Source organism: Mixophyes fleayi, chromosome 3, assembly GCF_038048845.1.
Source record: "Mixophyes fleayi isolate aMixFle1 chromosome 3, aMixFle1.hap1, whole genome shotgun sequence".
Taxonomy (NCBI): domain Eukaryota; kingdom Metazoa; phylum Chordata; class Amphibia; order Anura; family Limnodynastidae; genus Mixophyes; species Mixophyes fleayi.
The window spans coordinates 53542358-53558815 of NC_134404.1; the positions used below are offsets into that span (position 1 = coordinate 53542358).

Below are 16458 nucleotides of genomic sequence, written 5' to 3' on the forward strand. Positions count from 1 at the left end.
ATATCTAGATAGAGATAGAGATAGATCTATATATATCATATCTAGATAGAGATAGAGATAGATCTATATATATCATATCTAGATAGAGATAGAGATAGAGATAGATCTATATATATATATCAGATAGAGATAGAGATAGATCTATATATATATATATATCAGATAGAGATAGAGATAGATCTATATATATATCAGATAGAGATAGAGATAGATCTATATATATATCAGATAGAGATATAGATAGATCTATATATATATCAGATAGAGATAGAGATAGATCTATATATATCAGATAGAGATAGATCTATATATATCAGATAGAGATAGAGATAGATCTATATATATCAGATAGAGATAGATCTATATATATCATATCTAGATAGAGATAGAGATAGATCTATATATATCATATCTAGATAGAGATAGAGATAGAGATAGATCTATATATATCATATCTAGATAGAGATAGAGATAGAGATAGATCTATATATATATATATATATATATCAGATAGAGATAGAGATAGATCTATATATATATATATATATCAGATAGAGATAGAGATAGATCTATATATATATCAGATAGAGATAGAGATAGATCTATATATATATCAGATAGAGATAGAGATAGATCTATATATATATCAGATAGAGATAGAGATAGATCTATATATATATCAGATAGAGATAGAGATAGATCTATATATATATCAGATAGAGATAGAGATAGATCTATATATATATATATATCAGATAGAGATAGAGATAGATCTATATATATCAGATAGAGATAGAGATAGATCTATATATATCAGATAGAGATAGAGATAGATCTATATATATCAGATAGAGATAGATCTATATATATCAGATAGAGATAGATCTATATATATCAGATAGAGATAGATCTATATATATATCAGATAGAGATAGATCTATATATATATCAGATAGAGATAGATCTATATATATCAGATAGAGATAGATCTATATATATCAGATAGAGATAGATCTATATATATCAGATAGAGATAGAGATAGAGATAGAGATAGATCTATATATATATATCAGATAGAGATAGAGATAGATCTATATATATATATATATATCAGATAGATATAGAGATAGATCTATATATATATCAGATAGAGATAGAGATAGATCTATATATATATCAGATAGAGATAGAGATAGATCTATATATATATCAGATAGAGATAGAGATAGATCTATATATATCAGATAGAGATAGATCTATATATATCAGATAGAGATAGAGATAGATCTATATATATCAGATAGAGATAGATCTATATATATCATATCTAGATAGAGATAGAGATAGATCTATATATATCATATCTAGATAGAGATAGAGATAGAGATAGATCTATATATATCATATCTAGATAGAGATAGAGATAGAGATAGATCTATATATATATATATATATCAGATAGAGATAGAGATAGATCTATATATATATCAGATAGAGATAGAGATAGATCTATATATATATCAGATAGAGATAGAGATAGATCTATATATATATCAGATAGAGATAGAGATAGATCTATATATATATATCAGATAGAGATAGAGATAGATCTATATATATATATATCAGATAGAGATAGAGATAGATCTATATATATATATATCAGATAGAGATAGAGATAGATCTATATATATCAGATAGAGATAGAGATAGATCTATATATATCAGATAGAGATAGATCTATATATATCAGATAGAGATAGATCTATATATATCAGATAGAGATAGATCTATATATATCAGATAGAGATAGATCTATATATATATCAGATAGAGATAGATCTATATATATATCAGATAGAGATAGATCTATATATATCAGATAGAGATAGATCTATATATATCAGATAGAGATAGATCTATATATATCATATCTAGATAGAGATAGAGATAGAGATAGATCTATATATATATATCAGATAGAGATAGAGATAGATCTATATATATATATATATATATCAGATAGAGATAGAGATAGATCTATATATATATCAGATAGAGATAGAGATAGATCTATATATATATCAGATAGAGATAGAGATAGATCTATATATATATCAGATAGAGATAGAGATAGATCTATATATATCAGATAGAGATAGATCTATATATATCAGATAGAGATAGAGATAGATCTATATATATCAGATAGAGATAGATCTATATATATCATATCTAGATAGAGATAGAGATAGATCTATATATATCATATCTAGATAGAGATAGAGATAGAGATAGATCTATATATATCATATCTAGATAGAGATAGAGATAGAGATAGATCTATATATATCATATCTAGATAGAGATAGAGATAGATCTATATATATATCAGATAGAGATAGAGATAGATCTATATATATCAGATAGAGATAGATCTATATATATCAGATAGAGATAGAGATAGATCTATATATATCAGATAGAGATAGATCTATATATATCAGATAGAGATAGAGATAGATCTATATATATCAGATAGAGATAGAGATAGATCTATATATATCAGATAGAGATAGAGATAGATCTATATATATCAGATAGAGATAGAGATAGATCTATATATATCAGATAGAGATAGAGATAGATCTATATATATCAGATAGAGATAGATCTATATATATCAGATAGAGATAGATCTATATATATCAGATAGAGATAGATCTATATATATATCAGATAGAGATAGATCTATATATATATCAGATAGAGATAGATCTATATATATATCAGATAGAGATAGATCTATATATATCAGATAGAGATAGATCTATATATATCAGATAGAGATAGATCTATATATATCAGATAGAGATAGATCTATATATATCAGATAGAGATAGATCTATATATATCAGATAGAGATAGATCTATATATATCAGATAGAGATAGATCTATATATATCAGATAGAGATAGATCGATAGAGATAGAGATCGATCGATAGAGATAGAGATCGATCGATAGAGATAGAGATCGATCGATAGAGATAGAGATCGATCGATAGAGATAGAGATCGATCGATAGAGATAGAGATATATATATAAACCTAGTCCACCAGTAATGTGCAAGTCTGTGTGCATCCCTTCCTATAAAGCTGTATGGATTAGATCATCAATGGGAGTCTATATCCTCTTGGTGTGCACGTCCTTCTGTGAGACACGGTCCTGTGTAAAGGAGTCTCTCCTCCACCATGTTTCTAAGTGCCAGAGAGTCCAAGAAACACCAAATAAATTCCCAGGGTAAAAGTGTTAATTAAATTTCATTACCTAAGAATTGAGCAAGTTTCAAACACTGGTTTGGACTTGAGAAACTGAGGATCAGTGAGAGTCCAAATTTGATTTAAAGGCAATAGAGTGCTGCCACCGATGGCTGGCGCTTGTAGCGTGGACTCCCTGGAAAAGCCAACGTATCCCTACACAGCCAAGCATATAAAGCCTCTCGCAGCTGGGCAAAACAGGCCATTTGGCACTGGCTCTGAAACTCTAATATTATGTTTTAAATAAAATATCTTTATTTAATTTTTTATTAAGAAGAAAACTAATGCAGGAAAAACACATCACACAGTGTTAACATAAGATATAGCATGAATCTATAAAGAATTGAGCATTATTTCATTAGAACAAGAGAGTCTCTAGCATGTACAGAGGGGCCAGTGTTCTCCCCAGCACCTATTTCCTGGGTGCTCCACCGGCTGTTTTAACTTACTACCCGGCTCTTGGAGCCCAGCAGAGTCCTATTATAATAGAATAAACCATTGTTTCTATATAGAACAGGCACTATAGGCAGCAGTGTGTGTGTGTTAGACCACTGACCACAAGTCTGACCAATCCTGGGAGGTGTGGGCAATAACCGCCAACATTTTTTAATTATTGTTGAAACGTATTATAAAGATCGTTATATGCCATTTATAACACAGCATTCTAATGTATACAGGGACATTTCCACCAGATGTGCAAATAGCTCCCTGGGGGCACCGAGCACCTCCAACAGACACCAGGGGTAGTCGACTATATCTTTCGGAACAAACTTGGATTTCTGTACCATTGTGTCGGTATTTTATATTGTGTATCCACTATCAAGGTGCTGATGGAACAAGCATGTCTGAATGTACAGCCATCCTCAGAGATCCCTTTCCCAACGTGTGTGACATGAGGCTTAAACGATAAGCTTGTATAGAGCAGATATCATGTGGGGGAAAAAAAGCAAAAGCGGGTAAATCAAACCAATATGAATCGGTTGTGTTTGAATCATATATAGTTTTAGGTAATGTGTTCATGATCATATTAACTTTATCAATTCATGAAAGGCGTTTAGAATAACAGCTTTTATAGTCTGCCCGTAGGGCATTTAGAATGGGTAAAATATTTGAAAGAGCTGTAACAGTCTCTTGTCAAGTGGGAAGGGCAACAGTCCCAAGGGAAGCTATTCCTCAAACCGTCGACTACCTGGGTGGGGGTGATAAGGTTCCTAGCCACAGATTTTGAATAGTTTCTGTTGAGTTTAACAGGGCTCTAAAAAGGTTAATCTCTGGGATTCCACTTTTCATAATTTATCTTGATATAGCAATCACCCCTTCCCAAAATGGACAAAGCTTTGGGGTTTTCCACCAAATATGCAGTGGTGCCCCGATAGCTAGATTGGAGGTGTTGGAAGTCCCATGGTACACCGGTACAACCTCAGTAGGACCCTATAATGGGTTTCAATTACAGACACTCTGTGAAACAAACTTGTCTAGATGATTTTATTCCAGCATAGAAAACTAAAAAAATAGAGCTGAATAATTCTTCAAAAACTGAACTCATCATAAAAATCCAGTAAGTGGGTTGCACCAATCAACGGACTCAATACAGTTGTTAGGATTTATTATTTTCAAAGCTTTTTAATTCTAGGATATTCAGCTTTTAGGACACAGTGCAGTTATGTGAAAACAGTAATAATTGCACATAACTGTACAAACAAGGTACAAGAGACTATTTTAATGACTTGAAGTGGAAGGAAATAATCAGACATGGATTCTATATAAACAAAAGTTTCGAACATATACATTTCTCAAAACAAAACTTTTGTATTTTAAGTCATATTCCCCTTAAGCCATTTCAAACGCATTGTTGATCACTGTAACAACATAGCACATTGCTATATTCTTGAGAAAGAATGATTTCTAAAGTCGTTGTTTTACGATGTAATATTAAACAAGATTCTCATTAGGAAACAGACCTCACTGAACTCTCGCAAATTATTCCTACACAACTCATTCTGTTGTGTCCCCAAAATAGAGCAAATCGCTGAGCTGAATGTAAACTAGTGATCAAATCACAAATTAATCATTAACCTGTAAATGCAAAACCGTACTTGAAGGAGACAATAACATTATTTTTTTTATATAACTATACATTTTTTGCATTATCATTATGCATGTATCCTCATTTTCTCATGCCCACTGGCGCAAGTTAGTTCCTAGGGGAGTTCTATTCTGAACATTCCCAGGGGAGGGAGAAGAAGCCTTGCTGGGCTACAATAGATGAAGTGAGTACAAGACTAAGTTTCCAGTCTTTAGACTCATGGAAATACACCCAAAGTAGACATTTCCTAGCATTCATGCCATAGAAAATCTTTGCCTCAGAAATGAACCCAGTTTGAGCCAACATCTTCTGCAGCAATTACCTCACAATATGCTCTTTTGACAACATACATCAGCTAAAGCTTCAACTTTGACTTTCTAGGTAGTGTGGCGGCGAAAGGGAACTAAACTACATCTTCAATGAAAAGCAATGGTTTAAAATGATATTTATACAACAGGACTTCCAGACATACAGTACACAGTACCAAGTAGGTGGTAATGCACCACAGTGGTCCTCCAAAAGTTATTTTCAACAGTCTCTCCTCTCTGCTGGCAGTATGCAGTACTGTAGAGTCGGACAGGCTCTAGTCCATATATTTGTGGGGAATATGACCATGTAGCCTAGTACTAAAAGGATACACTTATTACCCTTCATTCCTACTGCTGCACAACTTAAAAATGAGCTCTTATAAAAGTCATTATTGAATCTCTTGATAAATGCAGGAATTAGTGTAATCCACTACTATACAAGCTGACAGCTGCACTTCAGATAATTTATTTTGCTAATCCATGGCTTTAACTAAAACAAATAGTGGACCCAACTTTAACTTCAGAGGTCAGAGGATCCATCTAATTTGGATGGAAATTCCAAGAATCAGAGATCTTATGATCTCCTCAAACTTAAGTATAAGAACAGAGGCCCCAATCAGGACTCCCGCCCCAAATCAGACCTCCCTACCCTGTAACCTATAAATGGCCAATCTTCAGTTTTTTTTTCACCTTCTGTAATATTTGGATAGAAATCTATAGGCTATAAAACAGGGGTCCTGTGCAAACTGGTTCATATGAGGTTCTATAGGTCATTTAGAGCGGTGACCATTCCCTTGAAACAGGACTAAAAACATAACAAAATAAACAAAGATAGTAACTTCAGTCACTGCATGTGACCTTTACATATGTATCTGCAAATTGTTTAGGCTGTATTAGATCAACTTTTGTTTGAGTTTAGGCCATTTGTACTGTAAGTATAGGGAAACTTCTCTTCCTGTAAAAACACAATTATACATCTATATTTTATAGTGCCATGTAGCATGCAAGCCCTTTATTAAAAACATGACTTAATTCAGCTACAATGAAAGAAAAGATGTCCAGACATATTTCATTGCACATTTGCATTGGGGTTATAAAAAGATGGATACAATACAGATACTTACAAGAAGTTGTTTGAGCCCCAGAAATGTCTGTTCTACAGAGTTGGCGGTGAGGACCTGTCTTTTCATGGCAGCTTGTTCACCCAGGAACCGCAACATAAGTTCACGCACTGCATCGCCCTGAAACAGACAAACAAACCCATCACCTGTTGGGTACTACACAGTCATAGCCAACGCTGATTCTAGTTTTCTATGTTCCCTCTGCTTGGGAAAGAGCACAGAAAACTAGCAGGCACTTTATGCAAATTAAGAGTCATCCTGCCCAATGCTCCATACAGGCTTTAGCTTATTTTTAGCTGGAGCTTACGGTAAATTCCTTTAAATTTTTGGGAGTAATTTCTTTCAAGCAGAGGATGGACTTAGATTGAAGCAGCTGGCTCCCTAATTCTACATTATTTTTTCCATTCCTGTTGTACTGAAAGCATTGTGTTGGTCTACTCCCACTTACACAGAAAATATAAAAAGAAAACTGGCCTGCAGGGCCTTAACTAGGGCTGTGCGAGGGGGGCGACCGCCCAGGGCCCAACGCTGAAGGGGGCGCAGTTTATAAATATTTAAGGTTAATCAGGATAAAATTGAGGGAGGGGTGCTTTTCCTTCTTGCCCCAGGCGCTAAAATTTAAAGTTACGGCTCTGCTGGCCTACACAGTTTTTGTTTAAATTTGCTGCCATGTCATAATAAAAACAATGCAAAGGGGGGGGGGGGGGGGGTAGTGGGAGGAGCCCCCTCAATATCAGACTGTGGGCCACACAATGCCCTCTGGCAGGCTGGGCATGGCACTTACAGGGGCAAGTTGACTGCTCTGTCTAGATCAGTTTATATCTCTCCTTTGGAGTCCCCTATTATGTAGTTTGTAAGTTTACATTTATAATTGTTATTGTCAACTTAAGCAATAATTATCCCTTATTTTCTAAAAACAGGAAAATAATGAACAAATGACATTTGTTTATTTGTTATTTTAATTTAACAGGCCAGATATTTTGCAATATGACTACTCCATTGGCAAACCTACCTGTAATCAGGGCTATCTAAACATATTACTGTTTTATTTACATCAAGCAAAATATTACAGATTAGGGCAATCCTCAATACGTGGCTGTTAGAGTAGAGGCTATACATTAAAGGTCTATTGGCCATTATTATACCAGAACCATTATATTCAAGCAGCACAAATACAACATATACTACTTCAAAATGCATTGGACAATAAGTGTGTTATTTATCAAATACTATGCACAGTTACATTTTGTTTAAACAAAAAAAAAACACAGCAGGTAAGATGTAAAATAAGTGTTCTTTAAAAAGGAGTATGGACAAAACAGATAATAATAAAAAAACAAAAAACTTATCCATTATAATATATAAAAAACAAGAAAAATAAATTGACTTGCCTAACTGACAATACAATATTTTTTATTTTACAATGAAATTATAATTAATTTGTCTCAGAGTCAGGAGTTACCAGAACATATTCACAAGTATAAAACAATTATTTCTCTGGCTGATGACTGCTCTGATATTGGTTACAGCAGTCTGCTAGACTGCAGATTAATTATACACCAGACACATTCAATGAAAGGGAAATTAAAAACAAAGTTTTTATTCATAGATATACCAATCATATGAAGTACATGCTTCATCCCAGGAACCAGTTCACAATCTCAGAGAATTGTGACAAATGTAGCAAACAAAGGATGTGCTACAGAAACTGAAGTACGTAGATTTTAACCACCATCAGGGTCTAGATTCAAGCTTATGTAGTTTTATTGGGTTTTCATATTCGTCTTACCTAGCACACCTTAAGACTGAGGCCAGAGGATGCTAGAGATCAGTTCTAATCTTACATTGACATAATCAATGTTTTACAGCACAAAACAACTATAATATGTATGCATTGGCATGCAGCAGTGTTATAATAAACACATCTGAATGGGTTTGGAATGCATGCAAGAATACCGTGAAACTGACAGACATTATGATGCGGTGTATGACCGAGCACCCAAACTGTTATAAGTAGATAACAGGTAGACAGACACTGGAGGTTTTTGTGGATAGCTATAACAAGGCAGTTAATCAGTGCAACAGGAATGAATAAATGCATATTGGGCTGTCATTCCCTAAACAACCAGATCTGAAGGTGAATCGTGTGTACGCATGAATCATAGGACCGGTCGGACCTACAGTCACAGAAAAAATTCTCTAGTGCAGGGTTTCCCAAACCCAGTCCTCAGGGCTCCCTAACAGTGCAGGTTTTAAATATCTCCTTGCTGGAGCACAGGTGTATTCATTACTGACTGACACATTGTAACAGATCCACAGGTGGTCCTAATTGTGTCACATGTGATCCAGAAAACCTGCACTGTTGGGGAGCCCTGAGGACTGGGTTTGGGAAACCCTGCTTCAGTGTGTTCCTAGCCTTACTCATGCAGGCAGCAATTTAACCCAGTAAACTTAGATTCTAGTCAAATTATAGGACTGTAATGAGTGAACAACATTTGCTACCTGTGAGAAAAAATAAATATTAGCCATGCATTGAAGGTGGACATTACCTTTATGTCTGGGTATCTGCTTCAGGACCTAAGATTCACTCAAAGTAATAATGTACTTAATTACCTTAAATTTAAATGACGTGTGCAATATATCGCTGCGAGTAGGTACTTGTACAAAATTATGTTAAAATCAATTAATTAGGAGGCAATACTCAAATTAATGTTGAGGAGAGAGGGTACAAGGTAGGGGGGGGTGTGGCTTTGTAGCTAACCAAGATGGATGTGAAGAGTAAGTGCGCTATACTCAGTATAGTTAACCCATCATCATCTGTAGCAACTTCAGGAAAAACTATTCTTACAGTTATCAGACTTTTGGACAGACTGTCGACTTGGTCCCGAATTTACTGGCGCTGAGCTCCCATTGTACTGCGGCCTCTTGTGCAAGGAAGAGTTGTATACAACATCTACCGTGGAATAATAAACAGCTACTTTACATCCTCCAGGTTGTGTCTATGGAGTTCTGAGAGGCCTAAGTTTTAACCTGCAAGCCCACCAGCACGAGGTCCCTTAGTCTCCAGCCACAGTTAATATCCTGCCGCAACAGCAAAATAAAAAACCTGCTTTTTCCGAGACAGGGTTTGCCGACACCCGGTTCCTCTCCATGGTACCGCAATACTACGCCTGTTCCTCCTCTGGAAGGATTCTCAGAACAGCGGCCCCACAGCCTCTTGCACCACTCGCCTACTCCATTTATAAGCAACAAGGCCCGATTTGGGCCACACAGGACCGGGACAGGCCTTTAGTAGTGTGTGGTCATGGACTACATCAATACCATCAACTGTGCAGCTCCCCAGCCAAAGCACCAAAAACGACACCAATAACTTATTCTCACAGTCTGTGTCACCAAAAAGACTCAGCCACCCAACGACCACAAACCTCCATCCATCGCCATTTTTGGGCTACGCAGTGGTCTGTCATTTTGTGAACCTGGATTACTTCAGAAAGCATTCAAAAGGCACATATACCTTCAAACAAAGACCAGCAGTGGTGCTAAAGAGAGCCCCTCCAAAACTCAAGAAGAGAAAGTATTTATCCTGAGCCTAGAGGCTATTATACCTCAAAATGTAGAAAAAAAAACCAAAACAAATATGCACTGATGCAGCCCTATTTCATACATTACTAAATAAACACTCTCAGCCAATCATAAAATTATATAACTTTTAACAATCCTCCATAAAACAAAACATATTATGAACAATTAAAAAAAATATATCATAAAACACAAACACATGTGTAAAGATACCTAGTAATACAAGCTGCAAGGGACATAAAAAGATAAATCTGTATTGTCCACTATGTGAGACCACATAGCAGTCGAATCAGCAAATTAATACACTTGTAGTCCTTTCTAGGCCAAATGTAACATCCAAGTATTCAAAAGAGAATCCTTTTCATTTCAAAATTCCCCTTGACCTCAGTATCTTCTTAAATCCTGGTCTGTGATAGATGATAAGAAAAAACACTTAGTACATAGCCATACGTTACGAATACCAGACGGCTAGCAATAATTGTAATTCCACCAGTAATAAATCCAATCTTGTGATGCCAGGTATTAAATGCAGGGAGTTCTTAATCACCAAACAGTGAAAATGAAGTACAGAACTCGTCAGTACACCAGGCCTATGCTCCCTACCACCGAGCTAGCACAGAGTAAGAGTAAAACATCACTTTTACCATCTGCCCCCCTAAAAGAGAAGGGAAACTCTTCTTTCTAAATAGTACAAAATTATGCAGAACGGAGGATTCCAGAAATTTGGGTTGTAGCCTGCAACTTAATTACCACAGCTCTATACAGCTGACAGAAGAGATACCTAAATTTCACTCAACTGTCTATCCAGAAAACAACCCCCCTGCCCCGAATATTCATATATTAATACAATTCTGCAAACACTTTACCTAAATGAAACAGCTATATAAAAATAAATTGTATGCATAAGTTTTCCTGAAACTGAAATATAGAAATTGTGCTTTTCAATAAGTTGCTGTGGAAAATATGCTGACTGAAACTTCTCACCAGCTGCATAAATACAAAGAATTCTCTTCCAATGACAGTATTTGGGGCGCTTAGAATCTATTAGGCTGGTTACATACCAGTATTCTGTTTGCAATAAAAAAAACAAACAAAAAACCACACGCACACACAAGCAAAATGCGTACAAAGAGCATATATAAATACTATGTGGTTCACATGTGTCGTTTTCTTACAATTGATATGTGCAGGATGAATTAACAGGCATTTGTAAAAGCGCTCTGTGCATAAGGGTTTCCAATATGAAATTAATGTGTCAATGAAATGAAAGAAAGCTGGAAACATGCCCCCCTCAATTACTCAACCAGCCTCAGTGATACCCAGCTTGAACTGGTTCCAAAAGTTATAACAGCCAGGTAGGTCGGGACATGAGCCTCTATAGGGGGCCGGCAAAAATAGAAAAAGCAATGTAGCCCATCAACCCCAAAAAAACTACAATGCCCCATGCTGAGGCTCTTCCCAGCATCCCTAGGTTGTGAATACATGGAGAATAAGGAACACTGGGTCATCTGGAGAGACAACTTCTAATTAGTGTGTTTGGCCATTTCAGCCACATCCATTGCTAATAGGTGTATAAAATCAAGCATACAGCCATGCAATCTCCATAGTAAAACATTGGCAGTAGAATGGGTCATACTGAAGAGCTCAGCAGTTTTCAATGCTTTCTGTTACTGCTGCCTCAGTCAACTGGGGCAGCTGTAACATAGACTTGTAGTTTCTCAACACCTGGAGAGCCACAAGTTGGCCAGGTCTGTTCTAGTGACAAATCATGCCTCACTATTTGGTGGATGCCAGAAGAACTGCAGTGTTCTCCCCAGGAAATGTTGCCAGCCAGGTGGCATTAAGAAGTAGCCGGGTGAGTGCAGTTAGAATACTTTGCAATAATATTGAAAAGTTTGAGGTTATTGCCCACAGCTGCCAGGACTGGTCTAACACACTGATGGGCTGTAGTGCTCACATAGTGCCTGTTCTAATAGGACTCTGCTGGGCTCCAAGAGCTGGGTGGCAAGTAAAAACAGCCAGGTGGAGCACCCAGGAAATAGGTGCTGGGGATAACTCCGAATTGTAACGTTTGGTGCAGGAGGATTAATGGTCTGAGGCCGTTTTCATATTTTGACATGGGCCCCTTAGTGTGCACAAAGCGAGGCCTATTGAAAATGGTTTCCTGAGTTTAGTGTGAAAGAACCTGACTGGCCTGCACTGGGTTCTGACCTCAACTCCACCTTTGAGAAGAATTGAAATGCCAACTACAAGCCAGGCCTTAACAACAAGCCTCACTAATGCTCTTGTGGCCGACAGCCAAAATCTAGTGGAATGCCAGTTGTTATAATCAGCAAAGGGAGGGAGGAGCAGGTTTTGGTTTTGGAATGTGATAGATATCTAGCTCTTGTAATACAAGGTGCTCTAGTAATCCAGAAGCAAGACATTCCATATTTGTAATACAAAAGGGGAAAATCTTCTTTTAATACACAGGAAAATAGTTCTCTTTATATCCATATTAAAAAAAGAATACAAAACCATAATAAACAATGTAAGATTGCTCTGCTTGGAGCTCTGCTGCAGAATGAGAGAAGCATTAGTTATCGGGAGTGTCGATAGCCTCTCAGTCAATCAGAAAGCCGTTTTCAACAGTAGCTGCTAGTATTGGCTTGAGATAAAGGGGCTCCATGGTTTGATCACAGGACAAGAACTAAATTTAATCCCTAATGAAGTGCTGTGCAGATTCATTCATATCGATGGGGTTTCAACATGTTGTGCACAACCCTATCAAAATTAATGGGGAAAAAACACAACACAATACTGGGGTAACTGTTATTGTTAAGCCCTAGTGCAGTACAATCATTGAATGCCCCAAGAATAGAACAAGAAACGTTGAAAATAAAACATTCTGCGACAGATTCCAAGTGTCCCCCAATTCTACTCTGAGCTGCTGGCAGAACTGTGATCAGAGGGGTACGCTCGTTCACATTTGGTGGACCTGTCTGCGCATAGTCCCATTCTGGGATATAGTCCTGGCAGTCCTCAATTCCGTTTCAGAATGACCATTAACTAAGGACCCCTGGACTTTCCTCCTCTCCCGACTTACGCCTGAAGAGAGCTCCCCGTCTAATAAACCGATTTCCCACATTCTTGCGGCTGCTAAATCATTAATAGCCAACCACTGAAAAAAACCTGAGTTCCCTTATCCTACTGGCACTTAAAAACTATGTGTGGCATATCGCAGGCATGAAATCTATTATTTATTACATACATTGCCTCAAACACCATATGTTCTCCCCTGTCCCCCAACTTCGCTGCCTTGGTGTCATCCTCGACTCCTCTCTCTTGCTAAATCCTGCCGCTTCCAGCTGCGTAACATCGCTCGCATCCAGCCCTTCCTCTCCCAAGATGCCACCAAATGCCTTATCCACTCTCTGATCCTCTCCCGCCTGGACTACTGCAACCTCCTCCTTACTGGCCTCCCCCACTCTCATCTCCATCCCCTTCGATCTGTTCTTAACGCAGCCGCTAGGCTTATTTTCCTTTCTCGCCGCTCCTCTTCTGTCTCCCCCCTCTACCTAGCCCTTCACTGGCTCCCATTTCCCTTCAGAATCCTCTAAGCTCCTCACACTCACCTACAAGGCCCTCACCAACTCCACTGCGCCCTACATCTCCACCCTCTTCTCTATTCATGCTCCATCCCGCCCTCTCCGTTCTGCCTCTGACCATCGCCTCTCTTCCCCCCCTTATAACCTCCTCCCATGCGCGTATCCAAGACTTCGCCCGCGCTGCCCCCCTCCACTGGAACAAGCTCCCTCCCTCCATCAGAACTTCCCCTAATCTGTCCAGTTTCAAACGGGTCCTAAGAACTCGCCTTTTTCTTAAAGCCTGTCTCCCACTTAACTTCCTTCTGCCTCCGTCACCCTACTCTCCCTCTCTCCCCTGCGTTTCTCTGTCTGTCCACCCCTCCCCTTAGATTGTATGCTCCTTTGAGCAGGGCCATCTCTCCTCCTGTTTCCACCACTTCTAACTCTGCTCTCCAGCTACTTAGCCCTCCTCCTCGAGCGTCCTCCACCCCACGTCCACTCTCGCTCCCTCCTCCCCCTGGGGGTCTCCCTGTCTTCCGCGCCCTCCTTCTTGGGCCCCGTCATTTGCGGATCCTCCCTCCCCCTTCCCCGCCCTCTCTAGCTGTGCATTGAGCTTATTGAGTTACTGTGCTTACTGTTTACTGTACTGTGCTGTCTCCCATTGTATTGTAATTTGTTTGTCCCTGTACGGCGCTGCGGACGCCTTGTGGCGCCTTATAAATAAAAATTAATAATAATAATAATAATAATAATAATAATAATGTTAGACCTTGTTTGGGCCCCCTGGTACCTTCGGGAGAGCCGGGACTCACTGTCCGCACCGCCTAATGTTCTGTGAATCCCTACTTCCCTCATAACTTGAGCCCTACACTGCCTCTGGTTTCTCGGACCTGGACGTTCTCCATTTAGTTCCGAAGAAATGCAATGTGCCATTTGGTTGTCTGTTTATTCTTTCCTTGTTAAGACCGACGTATATATAGGATGTATATTGATTAACATTTATCACTGTTCTGTAGGTCTCATTTAACTCCACTTTGTAGCTCTCCATCGCCCCCAACCCCTCCCCCATATGTATACCAAAAAGTTTCAAGGGAACAACTTGAATGTTTATATATCGCTGCTCACTCGTTTTGTTGTCCATTGTCCCCTTTCTAAATAAAGAGTTTACAAAATAAAAACACCATTCTGCAGCGCAAACATACACAGGAGCCATAAGTATAAACACAGATGGGCAGGGTGAAATAGAATAAAATGGACTTTATTTTTACATGCGTGGCCTGAACTCGAGGTCAGATGTGGCGTGTAAATGCCAGTAAGTTACCAGCCTTAGGCAGTTTCTGTTCCAATCGATTTATCAGTGTCACAGATTGGAATATTGAAGAATACTCAATATATAGTTTAAAAGACATTTGCTGACCACCCATCTCCCAATTTCAGACTCTGAAAACAAGGAGTGAGAAACAAACCAGACCTTCAGCTCACAGAACCTGTATTCACTGGGCATGATCTTATTTCTGAGAAAACTGGCAATGAGGTTGTATTAAAAAAGACCCATTTAAACATGCACTGCAATACGGAGAAAGTTGTGCTCTTCAAACAGAATAAGATCTTATTTAAGGAATGTATAATAGCATATTATATAATGCATGCAGATAAGATAAAGTATTCTCTCTGTATTATCAGGTCTACCATTCTGCAGGAAATGTCATGTTTGTCTTGGAGTTATTTATTTTTTCAATTTTATTTTATATAGCACCATCATTTTACATAGCACTTTACAGAGAATACCACAATTCACCTAACTCGCTGCCCCAATGTAGCTTCCAATTAATATTGCCTACAGGAACACGAACACACACATAATGTCATCAGAAGTCAATAACATATCAGTATGTTTTTGGAGTGTGAGATGAAACTGGAGCACCCGGAGGAAACCCATACAAGTGCGGGGAGTACATATAAACTCTACACAGAGTGCCCTGGCCCCTGTACTATAAGGCAGAAATACTAACGACAGAGTCATCATACCAGTGGGGGGGGGGGGAAACGGTAATTAAATATATATATATATATATATATATATATATATATATATATATATCTCTCTCTCTCTCTCTCTCTCTCTATCTCCATCCCCCGGGACCAGGGCCGGATTAACCCGAGGTCTAACTGGGCTATAGCCCAGGGGCCTCGGGCATCCAGGGGGCCCTTCAAAGTCCGCAGCAGCATTATTGATCGGTCCGGGGGCGGGGGCGCCCCCAGCCCGATCAATGCTGCTGAGCACTGTCAGTCCAGTCCTCCGTCCCCGGCGCTCAGTACTTTGCTCACTGAGGAGATCTCACGAGTGAACTCTCGCGAGATCTCCTCAGTAAGGAGCATACAGCGCGCCGGGTACGGAGGACTGGACTGACAGGTAAGCGCTTTGGGGGGGGCCCTCACAGGGGATGGGGGCGGCGGGCGGCTCACAATGGGGGCCTCA

General features: G+C 38.3%; 1 protein-coding gene across 2 annotated transcripts in view; it reads right to left on the reverse strand.

The window, feature by feature from the left end:
- Positions 1 to 16458, reverse strand: part of TRAPPC12 (trafficking protein particle complex subunit 12) — a 75602-nt gene that overhangs the window by 55494 nt on the left and 3650 nt on the right. For both annotated transcript variants that reach the window (XM_075201499.1, XM_075201498.1), the window contains exon 3: positions 6838 to 6954. In XM_075201499.1, coding sequence (XP_075057600.1) covers positions 6838 to 6954 — 117 coding nt within the window. The remainder of the gene's footprint in view (positions 1 to 6837; positions 6955 to 16458) is intronic.